The following is a 17963-nucleotide window of genomic DNA, read 5'->3' as shown; positions in this document are numbered from 1 at the left end:
TAGATACATCACCATAATGTTCTGTTAGATACATCACCATAATGTTCTGTTAGATACATCACCATAATGTTCTGATAGATACATCACCATAATGTTCTGTTAGATACATCACCATAATGTTCTGTTAGATACATCACCATAATGTTAAGATACATCACCATAATGTTCTGTTAGATACATCACCATAATGTTCTGTTAGATACATCACCATAATGTTAAGATACATCACCATAATGTTCATACATCACCATAATGTTCTGTTAGATACATCACCATAATGTTTAAGATACATCACCATAATGTTAAGATACATCACCATAATGTTAAGATACATCACCATAATGTTAAGATACATCACCATAATGTTCTGATAGATACATCACCATAATGTTCACCATAGATACATCACCATAATGTTCTGTTAGATACATCACCATAATGTTAAGATACATCACCATAATGTTAAGATACATCACCATAATGTTCTGTTAGATACATCACCATAATGTTTAGATACATCACCATAATGTTAAGATACATCACCATAATGTTCTGTTAGATACATCACCATAATGTTCTGTTAGATACATCACCATAATGTTAAGATACATCACCATAATGTTAAGATACATCACCATAATGTTCTGTTAGATACATCACCATAATGTTAAGATACATCACCATACTGTTCTGTTAGATACATCACCATAATGTTCTGTTAGATACATCACCATAATGTTCTGTTAGATACATCACCATAATGTTAAGATACATCACCATAATGTTAAGATACATCACCATAATGTTCTGTTAGATACATCACCATAATGTTCTGTTAGATACATCACCATAATGTTCATAATGTTCTGTTAGATACATCACCATAATGTTCATAATGTTAGATACATCACCATAATGTTTAGATACATCACCATAATGTTCTGTTAGATACATCACCATAATGTTAAGATACATCACCATAATGTTAAGATACATCACCATAATGTTTAGATACATCACCATAATGTTCTGATAGATACATCACCATAATGTTAAGATACATCACCATAATGTTAAGATACATCACCATAATGTTAAGATACATCACCATAATGTTCTGTTAGATACATCACCATAATGTTAAGATACATCACCATAATGTTAAGATACATCACCATAATGTTAAGATACATCACCATAATGTTTAGATACATCACCATAATGTTAAGATACATCACCATAATGTTCTGTTAGATACATCACCATAATGTTCTGTTAGATACATCACCATAATGTTAAGATACATCACCATAATGTTTAGATACATCACCATAATGTTAAGATACATCACCATAATGTTCTGTTAGATACATAATGTTCTGTTAGGTCACACCATAATGTTCTGTTAGATACATCAATGTTAAGATACATTCATAATGTTAGATACATCACCATAATGATACATCACCATAATGTTTAGATACATCACCATAATGTTAAGATACATCACCATAATGTTAAGATACATCACCATAATGTTAAGATACATCACCATAATGTTTAGATACATCACCATAATGTTAAGATACATCACCATAATGTTCTGTTAGATACATCACCATAATGTTAAGATACATCACCATAATGTTCTGTTAGATACATCACCATAATGTTCTGTTAGATACATCACCATAATGTTCTGTTAGATACATCACCATAATGTTAAGATACATCACCATAATGTTAAGATACATCACCATAATGTTAGATACATCACCATAATGTTAAGATACATCACCATAATGTTAGATACATCACCATATGTTGTTCTGTTAGATACATCACCATAATGTTCTGATAGATACATCACCATAATGTTAAGATACATCACCATAATGTTAAGATACATCACCATAATGTTTAGATACATCACCATAATGTTAAGATACATCACCATAATGTTCTGTTAGATACATCACCATAATGTTCTGATAGATACATCACCATAATGTTAAGATACATCACCATAATGTTAAGATACATCACCATAATGTTAAGATACATCACCATAATGTTCTGTTAGATACATCACCATAATGTTAAGATACATCACCATAATGTTAAGATACATCACCATAATGTTTAGATACATCACCATAATGTTTAGATACATCACCATAATGTTCTGTTAGATACATCACCATAATGTTAAGATACATCACCATAATGTTAAGATACATCACCATAATGTTAAGATACATCACCATAATGTTTAGATACATCACCATAATGTTAAGATACATCACCATAATGTTCTGTTAGATACATCACCATAATGTTAAGATACATCACCATAATGTTAAGATACATCACCATAATGTTCTGTTAGATACATCACCATAATGTTAAGATACATCACCATAATGTTCTGTTAGATACATCACCATAATGTTAAGATACATCAATACATCACCATAATGTTAAGATACATCACCATAATGTTAAGATACATCACCATAATGTTCTGTTAGATACATCACCATAATGTTAAGATACATCACCATAATGTTAAGATACATCACCATAATGTTCTGTTAGATACATCACCATAATGTTAAGATACATCACCATAATGTTAAGATACATCACCATAATGTTCTGTTAGATACATCACCATAATGTTAAGATACATCACCATAATGTTCTGTTAGATACATCACCATAATGTTAAGATACATCACCATAATGTTTAGATACATCACCATAATGTTAAGATACATCACCATAATGTTCTGTTAGATACATCACCATAATGTTAAGATACATCACCATAATGTTAAGATACATCACCATAATGTTCTGTTAGATACATCACCATAATGTTAAGATACATCACCATAATGTTCTGTTAGATACATCACCATAATGTTAAGATACATCACCATAATGTTAAGATACATCACCATAATGTTCTGTTAGATACATCACCATAATGTTAAGATACATCACCATAATGTTCTGTTAGATACATCACCATAATGTTAAGATACATCACCATAATGTTAAGATACATCACCATAATGTTAAGATACATCACCATAATGTTAAGATACATCACCATAATGTTATGTTAGATACATCACCATAATGATACATCACCATTCTGTTAGATACATCACCATAATGTTCTGTTAGATACATCACCATAATGTTAAGATACATCACCATAGATACATCACCATAATGTTAAGATACATCACCATAATGTTCTATAGATACATCACCATAATGTTAAGATACATCACCATAATGTTAAGATACATCACCATAATGTTTAGATACATCACCATAATAACCATAATGTTAAGATACATCACCATAATGTTCTGTTAGATACATCACCATAATGTTCTGATAGATACATCACCATAATGTTAAGATACATCACCATAATGTTAAGATACATCACCATAATGTTAAGATACATCACCATAATGTTCTGTTAGATACATCACCATAATGTTAAGATACATCACCATAATGTTAAGATACATCACCATAATGTTTAGATACATCACCATAATGTTTAGATACATCACCATAATGTTCTGTTAGATACATCACCATAATGTTAAGATACATCACCATAATGTTAAGATACATCACCATAATGTTAAGATACATCACCATAATGTTAAGATACATCACCATAATGTTTAGATACATCACCATAATGTTAAGATACATCACCATAATGTTCTGTTAGATACATCACCATAATGTTAAGATACATCACCATAATGTTAAGATACATCACCATAATGTTCTGTTAGATACATCACCATAATGTTAAGATACATCACCATAATGTTCTGTTAGATACATCACCATAATGTTAAGATACATCACCATAATGTTCTGTTAAGATACATCACCATAATGTTCTGATACATCACCATAATGTTAAGATACATCACCATAATGTTAAGATACATCACCATAATGTTAAGATACATCACCATAATGTTCTAGATACATCACCATAATGTTCTGATACATCACCATAATGTTAAGATACATCACCATAATGTTAAGATACATCACCATAATGTTCTGTTAGATACATCACCATAATGTTCTGTTAGATACATCACCATAATGTTCTGTTAGATACATCACCATAATGTTAAGATACATCACCATAATGTTAAGATACATCACCATAATGTTCTGTTAGATACATCACCATAATGTTAAGATACATCACCATAATGTTAAGATACATCACCATAATGTTCTGTTAGATACATCACCATAATGTTAAGATACATCACCATAATGTTCTGTTAGATACATCACCATAATGTTAAGATACATCACCATAATGTTAAGATACATCACCATAATGTTAAGATACATCACCATAATGTTCTGTTAGATACATCACCATAATGTTAAGATACATCACCATAATGTTAAGATACATCACCATAATGTTCTGTTAGATACATCACCATAATGTTAAGATACATCACCATAATGTTCTGTTAGATACATCACCATAATGTTAAGATACATCACCATAATGTTCTGTTAAGATACATCACCATAATGTTCTGATACATCACCATAATGTTAAGATACATCACCATAATGTTAAGATACATCACCATAATGTTAAGATACATCACCATAATGTTAAGATACATCACCATAATGTTAAGATACATCACCATAATGTTAAGATACATCACCATAATGTTCTGTTAGATACATCACCATAATGTTCTGTTAGATACATCACCATAATGTTCTGTTAGATACATCACCATAATGTTAAGATACATCACCATAATGTTAAGATACATCACCATAATGTTCTGTTAGATACATCACCATAATGTTTAGATACATCACCATAATGTTGATACATCACCATAATGTTAAGATACATCACCATAATGTTCTGTTAGATACATCACCATAATGTTAAGATACATCACCATAATGTTAAGATACATCACCATAATGTTCTGTTAGATACATCACCATAATGTTAAGATACATCACCATAATGTTCTGTTAGATACATCACCATAATGTTAAGATACATCACCATAATGTTAAGATACATCACCATAATGTTAAGATACATCACCATAATGTTCTGTTAGATACATCACCATAATGTTAAGATACATCACCATAATGTTAAGATACATCACCATAATGTTCTGTTAGATACATCACCATAATGTTAAGATACATCACCATAATGTTCTGTTAGATACATCACCATAATGTTCTGTTAAGATACATCACCATAATGTTCTGATACATCACCATAATGTTAAGATACATCACCATAATGTTAAGATACATCACCATAATGTTAAGATACATCACCATAATGTTAAGATACATCACCATAATGTTAAGATACATCACCATAATGTTAAGATACATCACCATAATGTTCTGTTAGATACATCACCATAATGTTCTGTTAGATACATCACCATAATGTTAAGATACATCACCATAATGTTAAGATACATCACCATAATGTTCTGTTAGATACATCACCATAATGTTAAGATACATCACCATAATGTTAAGATACATCACCATAATGTTCTGTTAGATACATCACCATAATGTTAAGATACATCACCATAATGTTCTGTTAGATACATCACCATAATGTTAAGATACATCACCATAATGTTAAGATACATGAGAGACCACTCATCTAGTCTGTCTGTCTCGTCCTGGGGAAGGTACTATTGTATTGGTTAGATACATCACCATAATGTTAAGAGCCCCTCATAATGTTGCTGAGAGACCACTCATCTAGTCTGTCTGTCTCGTCCTGGGGAAGGTACTATTGTATTGGTTAGGCCCCTTCCTACCAGCAGCCCCTCTAGTCCTGCTGGACCACTCATCTAGTCTGTCTGTCTCGTCCTGGGGAAGGTACTATTGTATTGGTTAGGCCCCTTCCTACCAGCAGCCCCTCTAGTCCTGCTGGACCACTCATCTAGTCTGTTTGTCTCGTCCTGGGGAAGGTACTATTGTATTGGTTAGGCCCCTTCCTACCAGCAGCCCCTCTAGTCCTGCTGGACCACTCATCTAGTCTGTCTCGTCCTGGGGAAGGTACTATTGTATTGGTTAGGCCCCTTCCTACCAGCAGACCCTCTAGTCCTGCTGGACCACTCATCTAGTCTGTCTGTCTCGTCCTGGGGAAGGTACTATTGTATTGGTTAGGCCCCTTCCTACCAGCAGCCCCTCTAGTCCTGCTGGACCACTCATCTAGTCTGTCTCGTCCTGGGGAATGTACTATTGTATTGGTTAGGCCCCTTCCTACCAGCAGTCCCTCTAGTCCTGCTGGACCACTCATCTAGTCTGTCTCGTCCTGGGGAAGGTACTATTGTATTGGTTAGGCCCCTTCCTACCAGCAGCCCCTCTAGTCCTGCTGGACCACTCATCTAGTCTGTCTCGTCCTGGGGAAGGTACTATTGTATTGGTTAGGCCCCTTCCTACCAGCAGCCCCTCTAGTCCTGCTGGACCACTCATCTAGTCTGTCTCGTCCTGGGGAAGGTACTATTGTATTGGTTAGGCCCCTTCCTACCGGCAGCCCCTCTAGTCCTGCTGGACCACTCATCTAGTCTGTCTCGTCCTGGGGAAGGTACTATTGTATTGGTTAGGCCCCTTCCTACCGGCAGCCCCTCTAGTCCTGCTGGACCACTCATCTAGTCTGTCTCGTCCTGGGGAAGGTACTATTGTATTGGTTAGGCCCCTTCCAACCAGCAGCCCCTCTAGTCCCTTCGTCTGTCTGTCTCGTCCTGGGGAAGGTACTATTGTATTGGTTATAGACGCTATGTTCCCTTCATCCCTCTAATATCTATTTACTGTACAACTATAGAAACTCACTGGGTTGGAAATCCATTACAAATTCACTGTGATGTGGTGATACTCTTTCCTTTCTTCGCTGGTATTTTGAGTGTTTTTTGACATTTTGTTTATTGAGAGTCAATGGCTAATCTCTGTCCTTCATCCTGTCTGTCCTTCATCCTCTCTGTCCTTCATTCTGTCTGTCTGTCTGTCTGTCTGTCTCTCTCAGGTGAGTCTGGATTCCCGGGTGAGAGAGGTGATTAACAGGAAGATACAGGAGCCTACGCCCTACACCTTTGAGGACGCACAGCTTCAGATCTATACCTTAATGCACAGAGACTCCTATCCTCGTTTCCTCAACTCGTCTCTCTACAGATCACTGGTTCACCCAGGCTCCCGCACCTCCTCAGAGTCCTAGCTTCACCCAGGCTCCTGCACCTCCTCAGAGTCCTAGGTTCACCCAGGCTCCTGCACCTCCTCAGAGTCCTAGGTTCACCCAGGCTCCCACACCTCCTCAGAGTCCTATCTTCACCCAGGCTCCTGCACCTCCTCAGAGTCCTAGCTTCGCCCAGGCTCCTGCACCTCCTCAGAGTCCTAGCTTCACCCAGGCTCCCACACCCCCTCAGAGTCCTAGCTTCACCCAGGCTCCCACACCTCCTCAGAGTCATAGGTTCACCCAGGCTCCCACACCCCCTCAGAGTCCTAGCTTCACCCAGGCTCCCACACCTCCTCAGTCATAGGTTCACAACATTTCACTCACTCACACTCCTCTCTCTCTCCCTGTCACATTCTTGATCTCTCGCTCTCTCTCTCTCTCTCTCACTCTGCTCTGCCCCGCTGTCTCAGTCTCGCTCTCCCTTCATCCTCACTCTCTCATGCTCTTTCACTTCTCTCTCTCTCTCTCCCTCTCTCTCTCTCTCTCTCTCTACTCTCTCCCTCTGCTCTTCCTTGCTGTCTCTTTCACTCCTCTCTCTCTGCCTCACTCCATCTCTACCCCTGGTCTCTGTCTCTCTCCATCCACTCCCCTCTGTCTCTCTCCATCCACTCCCCCTCTGTCTCTCTCCATCCACTCCCTCTCTGTCTCTCTCCATCCACTCCCCCTCTGTCTCTCTCCATCCACCCTCCCTCTGTCTCTCTCCATCCACTCCCTCTCTGTCTCTCTCCATCCACTCCCCCTCTGTCTCTCTCCATTGCACAACCACTAAAGGAGAAAATATTTATCCTTTTGTGGATTTTTCTAATGATTGTTGTAGGACTTTTCTGTAGAATATTTTTGGTTGCCAATTCCTTTCACAGTTGTTTAAATTTTTATTTTATTTTTTTTAACGATGATCTCACTTCGTCATGCCATATATGGATTTCCTGACTGCACAGACACCCACAAATGCTTCCCTATTCCCCGTATAGTGCACTACCCACATAGGGCTCTGGTCAAAAGTAGTGCACTATATAGGGAATAGGGTTCCATTTGACAAGTTAACTGGAAGCTTCAGCATCAACTACTGATTATTTGGATTTACAACAACACAAATCTGCTTTTTGTTTTTGTTTTATATAAACTGTATTTGTATATATTGTACTTTCTCCTGACAAATGTCCACATTTTGGAAGAGCGCTCAGATAAGAGAAACTCGGCAATAAGACACTGGAGTGAGTCAGACTACTTTTCCAACGTTCACACAACGTTAAAGACAACGTTAAAGACAACGTTCCCCCCTTTTGTCGGACTGCCTGGACACTGCTGCTCTAATCCGATTCTGACTTTTGAACTCTCACCTTTGACCTGGCCACTGTCTCCCTCACCTCACTGCTAGGATTGGCATTGGGTTGAGCTGTGGTTTGGTTGATCAGTCAGGGAGGAGAGGGGCTTAGAGACTTTCCATCCCAGGTGGGGTGGGGGACAAGAAAAATATGTTTAAAAAAAAGACAAATAAAAATGCTATTGAATTGTTAGCTGCTTTATGGGAAATTGAGTTTGAGGACAACAGATGTCTGTAGTTGATGATGCCTAGGTCTTAACTTGACTTATTGTCAGTCAAAATGCTTTAAAGTTAGTATTATTAATGTTATTTATTTAAACATTTTTTTGTTAAACTGTGATAATGACTTTACTATATAAACAAAAACCCAGAGACCATCAACACAAAACCATCAGAAAAGTGCTTTATGTGACACGCTATTCCATAAAGATAGGGTGTTTCCAGTTTGAAAGGCCTTGCCATTCTGGCACCACCTGTAGGTGGTATATGGTACTCTCTCACATACTCTCATTTAATTAGGCAAGTCAATTAAGAACAAATTCTTATTTACAATGACAGCAATGACAGGGGATTAACTGCCTTGTTCAGGGGCAGAACAACAGATTTTTTTTACCTTCTCAGCTCGGGGATTCAATCTAGCAACCTTTCGGTTGCAAGTCCAACGCTCTAACCACTAGGCCACCCTGCCTTCCCTTATTTCACCATAGAGCTGATATGGTCTGGATTAAATGTTGGCACGATGTTGCCATGGCGTCTACTGTATGAGATCTAAGATACACCTGTCCAACATACCTGGAAACACTCCAAACACACACACACACACACACACACACACACAAACACACACACACACGCTAGCACACACACACACACACACACACACACACACACGCTAGCACACACACACACACACGCTAGTACACACACACACGCTAGCACACACGCTAGCACACACACACACACACACACACGCTAGCACACACACACACACGCTAGTACACACACACGCTAGCACACACGCTAGCACACACACGCACACACACACACACACGCTAGCACACACACACACACACACACACACACACGCTAGTACACACACACACGCTAGCACACACGCTAGCACACACACACACACACACACACGCTAGCACACACACACACACACACACACTAGTACACACACACGCTAGCACACACGCTAGCACACACACGCTAGCACACACACACACGCTAGCACATACACACACACACGCTAGCACACACACACACACACGCTAGCACACACACACACACGCGCTAGCACACACACACACACACGCACGCTAGCACACACACACACACACGCTAACACACAAACACACATGTGTGTGTGTGTGTGTGTGTGCTAGCGTGTGTGTGTGTGTGCTAGCGTGTGTGTGTGTGTGTGTGCTAGCGTGTGTGTGTGTGCTAGCGCGTGTGTGTGTGTGTGCTAGCGTGTGTGTGTGTGTGTGTGTGCTAGCGTGTGTGTGTGTGTGCTAGCGCGTGTGTGTGTGCGTGTGTGTGTGTGTGTGTGTGCGTGTGTGTGTGTGTGTATGTGCTAGCGTGTGTGTGTGTGTGCTAGCGTGTGTGTGCTAGCGTGTGTGCTAGCGTGTGTGTGTGTACTAGCGTGTGTGTGTGTGTGCTAGCGTGTGTGTGTGTGTGTGTGTGTGCTAGCGTGTGTGTGTGTGCTAGCGTGTGTGTGTGTGTGTGTGTGTGTGTGTGTGTGTGTGTGTGTGTGTTTGGAGTGTTTCCAGGTATGTTGGACAGGTGTATCTTAGATCTCATACAGTAGACGCCATGGCAACATCGTGCCAACATTTAATCCAGACCATATCAGCTCTATGGTGAAATAAGGGAAGGCAGGGTGGCCTAGTGGTTAGAGCGTTGGACTTGCAACCGAAAGGTTGCTAGATTGAATCCCCGAGCTGAGAAGGTAAAAAAAATCTGTTGTTCTGCCCCTGAACAAGGCAGTTACCCACTGTTCCCTGGTAGGCTGTCATTGTAAATAAGAATTTGTTATTTAACTGACTTGCCTAGTTAAATGAAAAGGTAACAGACATTTCATTTACACTGTCCCTGGTGCTTCTGAGTAACATTCTGTAAACTGAACTGGGAAGTGGCCCAGCTCCAGTTTGAGTTGTAAACTGAACTGGGAAGTGGCCCAGCTTCAGTTTGAGTTGTAAACTGAACTGGGAAGTGGCCCAGCTTCAGTTTGAGTTGTAAACTGAACTGGGAAGTGGCCCAGCTCCAGTTGGAGTTGTAAACTGAACTGGGAAGTGGCCCAGCTCCAGTTTGAGTTGTAAACTGAACTGGGAAGTGGCCCAGCTTCAGTTTGAGTTGTAAACTGAACTGGGAAGTGGCCCAGCTCCAGTTTGAGTTGTAAACTGAACTGGGAAGTGGCCCAGCTTCAGTTTGAGTTGTAAACTGAACTGGGAAGTGGCCCAGCTTCAGTTTGAGTTGTAAACTGAACTGGGAAGTGGCCCAGCTCCAGTTGGAGTTGTAAACTGAACTGGGAAGTGGCCCAGCTTCAGTTTGAGTTGTAAACTGAACTGGGAAGTGGCCCAGCTTCAGTTTGAGTTGTAAACCGAACTGGGAAGTGGCCCAGCTTCAGTTTGAGTTGTAAACCGAACTGGGAAGTGGCCCAGCTTCAGTTTGAGTTGTAAACTGAACTGGGAAGTGGCCCAGCTTCAGTTTGAGTTGTAAACTGAACTGGGAAGTGGCCCAGCTCCAGTTTGAGTTGTAAACTGAACTGGGAAGTGGCCCAGCTTCAGTTTGAGTTGTAAACCGAACTGGGAAGTGGCCCAGCTTCAGTTTGAGTTGTAAACTGAACTGGGAAGTGGCCCAGCTTCAGTTTGAGTTGTAAACTGAACTGGGAAGTGGCCCAGCTCCAGTTGGAGTTGTAAACTGAACTCCCATCTCTGGAACAGTCAACTGAATGGAAACGATGCTGTACTGAACGACCAGTTGAAAAATGGGGAGGGGGGGCGCTGTAAGTACGTCACTCATTGCTTTCAAGCCACACCCCCCCCACACCAACCAAACGGAGCAAACTGTTCCGCTACGTAGCTAATGTTCAAACCCTCTGTGGAGCTGTGAACTGAACTCCTGCATCACTGGTGGGAAGGGGCCTAACCAAGGACTAGATGGGCTGCTGGTGGGAAAGACTAGAGGGGCTGCTGGTGGGAAGGACTAGATGGGCTGCTGGTGGGAAAGACTAGAGGGGCTGCTGGTGGGAAGGACTAGATGGGCTGCTGGTGGGAAGGACTAGAGGGGCTGCTGGTGGGAAGGACTAGATGGGCTGCTGGTGGGAAGGACTAGATGGGCTGCTGGTGGGAAAGACTAGAGGGGCTGCTGGTGGGAAAGACTAGAGGGGCTGCTGGTGGGAAGGACTAGAGGGGCTGCTGGTGGGAAGGACTAGATGGGCTGCTGGTGGGAAAGACTAGAGGGGCTGCTGGTGGGAAGGACTAGATGGGCTGCTGGTGGGAAAGACTAGAGGGGCTGCTGGTGGGAAGGACTAGATGGGCTGCTGGTGGGAAGGACTAGAGGGGCTGCTGGTGGGAAGGACTAAAGGGTCTGCTGGTGGGATGGACTAGATGGGCTGCTGGTGGGAAGGGGCCTAACCAAGGACTAGATGGGCTGCTGGTGGGAAAGACTAGAGGGGCTGCTGGTGGGAAGGACTAGATGGGCTGCTGGTGGGAAGGGGCCTAACCAAGGACTAGATGGGCTGCTGGTGGGAAAGACTAGAGGGGCTGCTGGTGGGAAGGACTAGAGGGGCTGCTGGTGGGAAGGACTAGAGGGGCTGCTGGTAGGAAGGACTAGAGGGGCTGCTGGTAGGAAAGGACTAAAGGGTCTGCTGGTGGGATGGACTAGATGGGCTGCTGGTGGGAAGGGGCCTAACCAAGGACTAGATGGGCTGCTGGTGGGAAAGACTAGAGGGGCTGCTGGTGGGAAGGACTAGATGGGCTGCTGGTGGGAAGGACTAGAGGGGCTGCTGGTGGGAAGGACTAAAGGGTCTGCTGGTGGGATGGACTAGATGGGCTGCTGGTGGGAAGGGGCCTAACCAAGGACTAGATGGGCTGCTGGTGGGAAAGACTAGAGGGGCTGCTGGTGGGAAGGACTAGATGGGCTGCTGGTGGGAAGGACTAGATGGGCTGCTGGTGGGAAGGGGCCTAACCAAGGACTAGATGGGCTGCTGGTGGGAAAGACTAGAGGGGCTGCTGGTGGGAAGGACTAGATGGGCTGCTGGTGGGAAAGACTAGAGGGGCAGCTGGTGGGAAGGACTAGATGGGCTGCTGGTGGGAAGGGGCCTAACCAAGGACTAGATGGGCTGCTGGTGGGAAAGACTAGAGGGGCTGCTGGTGGGAAGGACTAGATGGGCAGCTGGTGGGAAAGACTAGAGGGGCTGTTGGTGGGAAGGACTAGATGGGCTGCTGGTGGGAAGGGGCCTAACCAAGGACTAGATGGGCTGCTGGTGGGAAGGACTAGAGGGGCTGCTGGTGGGAAGGACTAGAGGGGCTGCTGGTGGGAAGGACTAGAGGGGATGCTGGTGGGAACGACTAGAGGGGCTGCTGGTGGGAAGGACAAGAGGGGATGCTGGTGGGAAGGACAAGAGGGGATGCTGGTGGGAAGGACTAGAGGGGCTGCTGGTGGGAAGGACTAGAGGGGCTGCTGGTGGGAAGGACTAGAGGGGCTACTGGTGGGAAGGACTAGAGGGGCTGCTGGTGGGAAGGACTAGAGGGGCTACTGGTGGGAAGGACTAGAAGGGCTGCTGGTGGGAAGGACTAGAGGGGCTGCTGGTGGGAAGGACTAGATGGGCTACTGGTGGGAAGGACTAGAGGGGCTGATGGTGGGAAGGACTAGAGGGGCTGCTGGTGGGAAGGACTAGATGGGCTGCTGGAGGGAAGGACTAGAGGGGCTGCTGGTGGGAAGGACTAGAGGGGCTGCTGGTGGGAAGGACTAGATGGGCTGCTGGTGGGAAGGGGCCTAACCAAGGACTAGATGGGCTGCTGGTGGGAAAGACTAGAGGGGCTGCTGGTGGGAAGGACTAGATGGGCTGCTGGTGGGAAGGACTAGAGGGGCTGCTGGTGGGAAGGACTAAAGGGTCTGCTGGTGGGATGGACTAGATGGGCTGCTGGTGGGAAAGACTAGAGGGGCTGCTGGTGGGAAAGACTAGAGGGGCTGCTGGTGGGAAGGACTAGATGGGCTGCTGGTGGGAAAGACTAGAGGGGCAGCTGGTGGGAAGGACTAGATGGGCTGCTGGTGGGAAGGGGCCTAACCAAGGACTAGATGGGCTGCTGGTGGGAAAGACTAGAGGGGCTGCTGGTGGGAAGGACTAGATGGGCTGCTGGTGGGAAAGACTAGAGGGGCTGCTGGTGGGAAGGACTAGATGGGCTGCTGGTGGGAAGGGGCCTAACCAAGGACTAGATGGGCTGCTGGTGGGAAAGACTAGAGGGGCTGCTGGTGGGAAGGACTAGAGGGGCTGCTGGTGGGAAGGACTAGAGGGGCTGCTGGTGGGAAGGACTAGAGGGGCTGCTGGTGGGAAGGACTAAAGGGTCTGCTGGTGGGATGGACTAGATGGGCTGCTGGTGGGAAGGGGCCTAACCAAGGACTAGATGGGCTGCTGGTGGGAAAGACTAGAGGGGCTGCTGGTGGGAAGGACTAGATGGGCTGCTGGTGGGAAGGACTAGAGGGGCTGCTGGTGGGAAGGACTAGAGGGGCTGCTGGTGGGAAGGACTAGAGGGGCTGCTGGTGGGAAGGACTAGAGGGGCTACTGGTGGGAAGGACTAGAGGTGATGCTGGTGGGAAGGACTAGAGGGGCTGCTGGTGGGAAGGACTGGAGGGGCTGCTGGTGGGAAGGACTAGATGGGCTGCTGGTGGGAAGGACTAGAGGGGCTGCTGGTGGGAAGGACTAGATGGGCTGCTGGTGGGAAAGACTAGAGGGGCTGCTGGTGGGAAAGACTAGAGGGGCTGCTGGTGGGAAGGACTAGATGGGCTGCTGGTGGGAAGGGGCCTAACCAAGGACTAGATGGGCTGCTGGTGGGAAAGACTAGAGGGGCTGCTGGTGGGAAGGACTAGATGGGCTGCTGGTGGGAAGGACTAGAGGGGCTGCTGGTGGGAAGGACTAAAGGGTCTGCTGGTGGGATGGACTAGATGGGCTGCTGGTGGGAAGGGGCCTAACCAAGGACTAGATGGGCTGCTGGTGGGAAAGACTAGAGGGGCTGCTGGTGGGAAGGACTAGATGGGCTGCTGGTGGGAAAGACTAGAGGGGCTGCTGGTGGGAAGGACTAGATGGGCTGCTGGTGGGAAGGGGCCTAACCAAGGACTAGATGGGCTGCTGGTGGGAAAGACTAGAGGGGCTGCTGGTGGGAAGGACTAGAGGGGCTGCTGGTGGGAAGGACTAGAGGGGCTGCTGGTGGGAAGGACTAGAGGGGCTGCTGGTGGGAAGGACTAAAGGGTCTGCTGGTGGGATGGACTAGATGGGCTGCTGGTGGGAAGGGGCCTAACCAAGGACTAGATGGGCTGCTGGTGGGAAAGACTAGAGGGGCTGCTGGTGGGAAGGACTAGATGGGCTGCTGGTGGGAAGGACTAGAGGGGCTGCTGGTGGGAAGGACTAAAGGGTCTGCTGGTGGGATGGACTAGATGGGCTGCTGGTGGGAAGGGGCCTAACCAAGGACTAGATGGGCTGCTGGTGGGAAAGACTAGAGGGGCTGCTGGTGGGAAGGACTAGATGGGCTGCTGGTGGGAAGGACTAGATGGGCTGCTGGTGGGAAGGGGCCTAACCAAGGACTAGATGGGCTGCTGGTGGGAAAGACTAGAGGGGCTGCTGGTGGGAAGGACTAGATGGGCTGCTGGTGGGAAAGACTAGAGGGGCAGCTGGTGGGAAGGACTAGATGGGCTGCTGGTGGGAAGGGGCCTAACCAAGGACTAGATGGGCTGCTGGTGGGAAAGACTAGAGGGGCTACTGGTGGGAAGGACTAGATGGGCAGCTGGTGGGAAAGACTAGAGGGGCTGTTGGTGGGAAGGACTAGATGGGCTGCTGGTGGGAAGGGGCCTAACCAAGGACTAGATGGGCTGCTGGTGGGAAGGACTAGAGGGGCTGCTGGTGGGAAGGACTAGAGGGGCTGCTGGTGGGAAGGACTAGAGGGAATGCTGGTGGGAAGGACTAGAGGGGCTGCTGGTGGGAAGGACAAGAGGGGATGCTGGTGGGAAGGACAAGAGGGGATGCTGGTGGGAAGGACTAGAGGGGCTGCTGGTGGGAAGGACTAGAGGGGCTGCTGGTGGGAAGGACTAGAGGGGCTACTGGTAGGAAGGACTAGAGGGTCTGCTGGTGGGAAGGACTAGATGGGCTGCTGGTGGGAAAGAGTAGATGGGCTGCTGGTGGGAAGGACTAGATGGGCTAGTGGTGGGAAAGACTAGAGGGGCTGTTGGTGGGAAGGACTAGATGGGCTGCTGGTGGGAAGGGGCCTAACCAAGGACTAGATGGGCTGCTGGTGGGAAGGACTAGAGGGGCTGCTGGTGGGAAGGACTAGAGGGGCTGCTGGTGGGAAGGACTAGAGGGGATGCTGGTGGGAAGGACTAGAGGGGATGCTGGTGGGAAGGACTAGAGGGGATGCTGGTGGGAAGGACAAGAGGGGATGCTGGTGGGAAGGACTAGAGGGGCTGCTGGTGGGAAGGACTAGAGGGGCTGCTGGTGGGAAGGACTAGAGGGGCTACTGGTGGGAAGGACTAGAGGGGCTGCTGGTGGGAAGGACTAGAGGGGCTACTGGTGGGAAGGACTAGAGGGACCGCTGGTGGGAAGGACTAGAGGGGCTGCTGGTGGGAAGGACTAGATGGGCTACTGGTGGGAAGGACTAGAGGGGCTGCTGGTGGGAAGGACTAGAGGGGCTGCTGGTGGGAAGGACTAGATGGGCTGCTGGAGGGAAGGACTAGAGGGGCTGCTGGTGGGAAGGACTAGAGGGGCTGCTGGTGGGAAGGACTAGATGGGCTGCTGGTGGGAAGGGGCCTAACCAAGGACTAGATGGGCTGCTGGTGGGAAAGACTAGAGGGGCTGCTGGTGGGAAGGACTAGATGGGCTGCTGGTGGGAAGGACTAGAGGGGCTGCTGGTGGGAAGGACTAAAGGGTCTGCTGGTGGGATGGACTAGATGGGCTGCTGGTGGGAAGGGGCCTAACCAAGGACTAGATGGGCTGCTGGTGGGAAAGACTAGAGGGGCTGCTGGTGGGAAGGACTAGATGGGCTGCTGGTGGGAAGGGGCCTAACCAAGGACTAGATGGGCTGCTGGTGGGAAAGACTAGAGGGGCTGCTGGTGGGAAGGACTAGATGGGCTGCTGGTGGGAAAGACTAGAGGGGCAGCTGGTGGGAAGGACTAGATGGGCTGCTGGTGGGAAGGGGCCTAACCAAGGACTAGATGGGCTGCTGGTGGGAAAGACTAGAGGGGCTGCTGGTGGGAAGGACTAGATGGGCTGCTGGTGGGAAAGACTAGAGGGGCTGCTGGTGGGAAGGACTAGATGGGCTGCTGGTGGGAAGGGGCCTAACCAAGGACTAGATGGGCTGCTGGTGGGAAGGACTAGAGGGGCTGCTGGTGGGAAGGACTAGAGGGGCTGCTGGTGGGAAGGACTAGAGGGGCTGCTGGTGGGAAGGACTAGAGGGGCTGCTGGTGGGAAGGACTAGAGGGGCTGCTGGTGGGAAGGACTAGAGGGTCTGCTGGTGGGAAGGACTAGATGGGCTGCTGGTGGGAAAGAGTAGATGGGCTGCTGGTGGGAAGGACTAGATGTGGTGGGCTAGATGGGCTGTGGTGGGAAGGACTAGATGGGCTGCTGGTGGGAAGGACTAGAGGGGCTGCTGGTGGGAAGGACTAGATGGGCTGCTGGTGGAAGGGGCTGGTGGGAAGGACCAGAGGGATGGGGGCTGCTGGTGGGAAGGACTAGAGGGGAGGGGCTGGGCTGCTGGTGGGAAGGACTGGGAAGACTGGGCTGCTGGTGGGAAGGACTAGAGGGGCTGCTGGTGGGAAGGACTAGAGGGGCTGCTGGTGGGAAGGACTAGAGGGGCTGCTGGTGGGAAGGACTAGAGGGGCTGCTGGTGGGAAGGACTGCTGGTGGGGGAAGGGGACTGGGAAGGACTAGAGGGCTGCTGGGAAGGACTAGAGGGGCTGCTGGTGGGAAGGACTAGAGGGGCTGCTGGTGGGAAGGAGAGGGGCTGGTGGGAAGGACTAGAGGGGCTGCTGGTGGGAAGGACTAGAGGGGCTGGTGGGAAGGACTAGAGGCTGCTGGTGGGGGCTGCTGGTGGGAAGGACTAG

At 46.9% G+C, this 17963-nt stretch overlaps 1 protein-coding gene across 3 annotated transcripts in view; it reads left to right on the top strand.

The window, feature by feature from the left end:
- LOC135562782 (regulator of G-protein signaling 20-like) overlaps nt 1–17963 on the top strand; it is a 251854-nt gene that overhangs the window by 167217 nt on the left and 66674 nt on the right. For 2 of the 3 annotated variants that reach the window (XM_065005126.1, XM_065005124.1), the window contains exon 6: nt 7121–8602. The exons of the other annotated variant lie outside the window; for it this stretch is intronic. In XM_065005126.1, the coding sequence (XP_064861198.1) occupies nt 7121–7309 (189 nt within the window). In that variant the 3' untranslated portion in view covers nt 7310–8602. Of the gene's footprint in view, nt 1–7120; nt 8603–17963 lie in introns of those variants that run through there. 3 annotated transcript variants of the gene reach the window in all.

Source organism: Oncorhynchus nerka, linkage group LG20 (assembly GCF_034236695.1).
Source record: "Oncorhynchus nerka isolate Pitt River linkage group LG20, Oner_Uvic_2.0, whole genome shotgun sequence".
Classification (NCBI taxonomy): domain Eukaryota; kingdom Metazoa; phylum Chordata; class Actinopteri; order Salmoniformes; family Salmonidae; genus Oncorhynchus; species Oncorhynchus nerka.
Note: the sequence above shows the minus strand (reverse complement) of the source record. Positions and strands in the feature narration are given on the sequence as shown.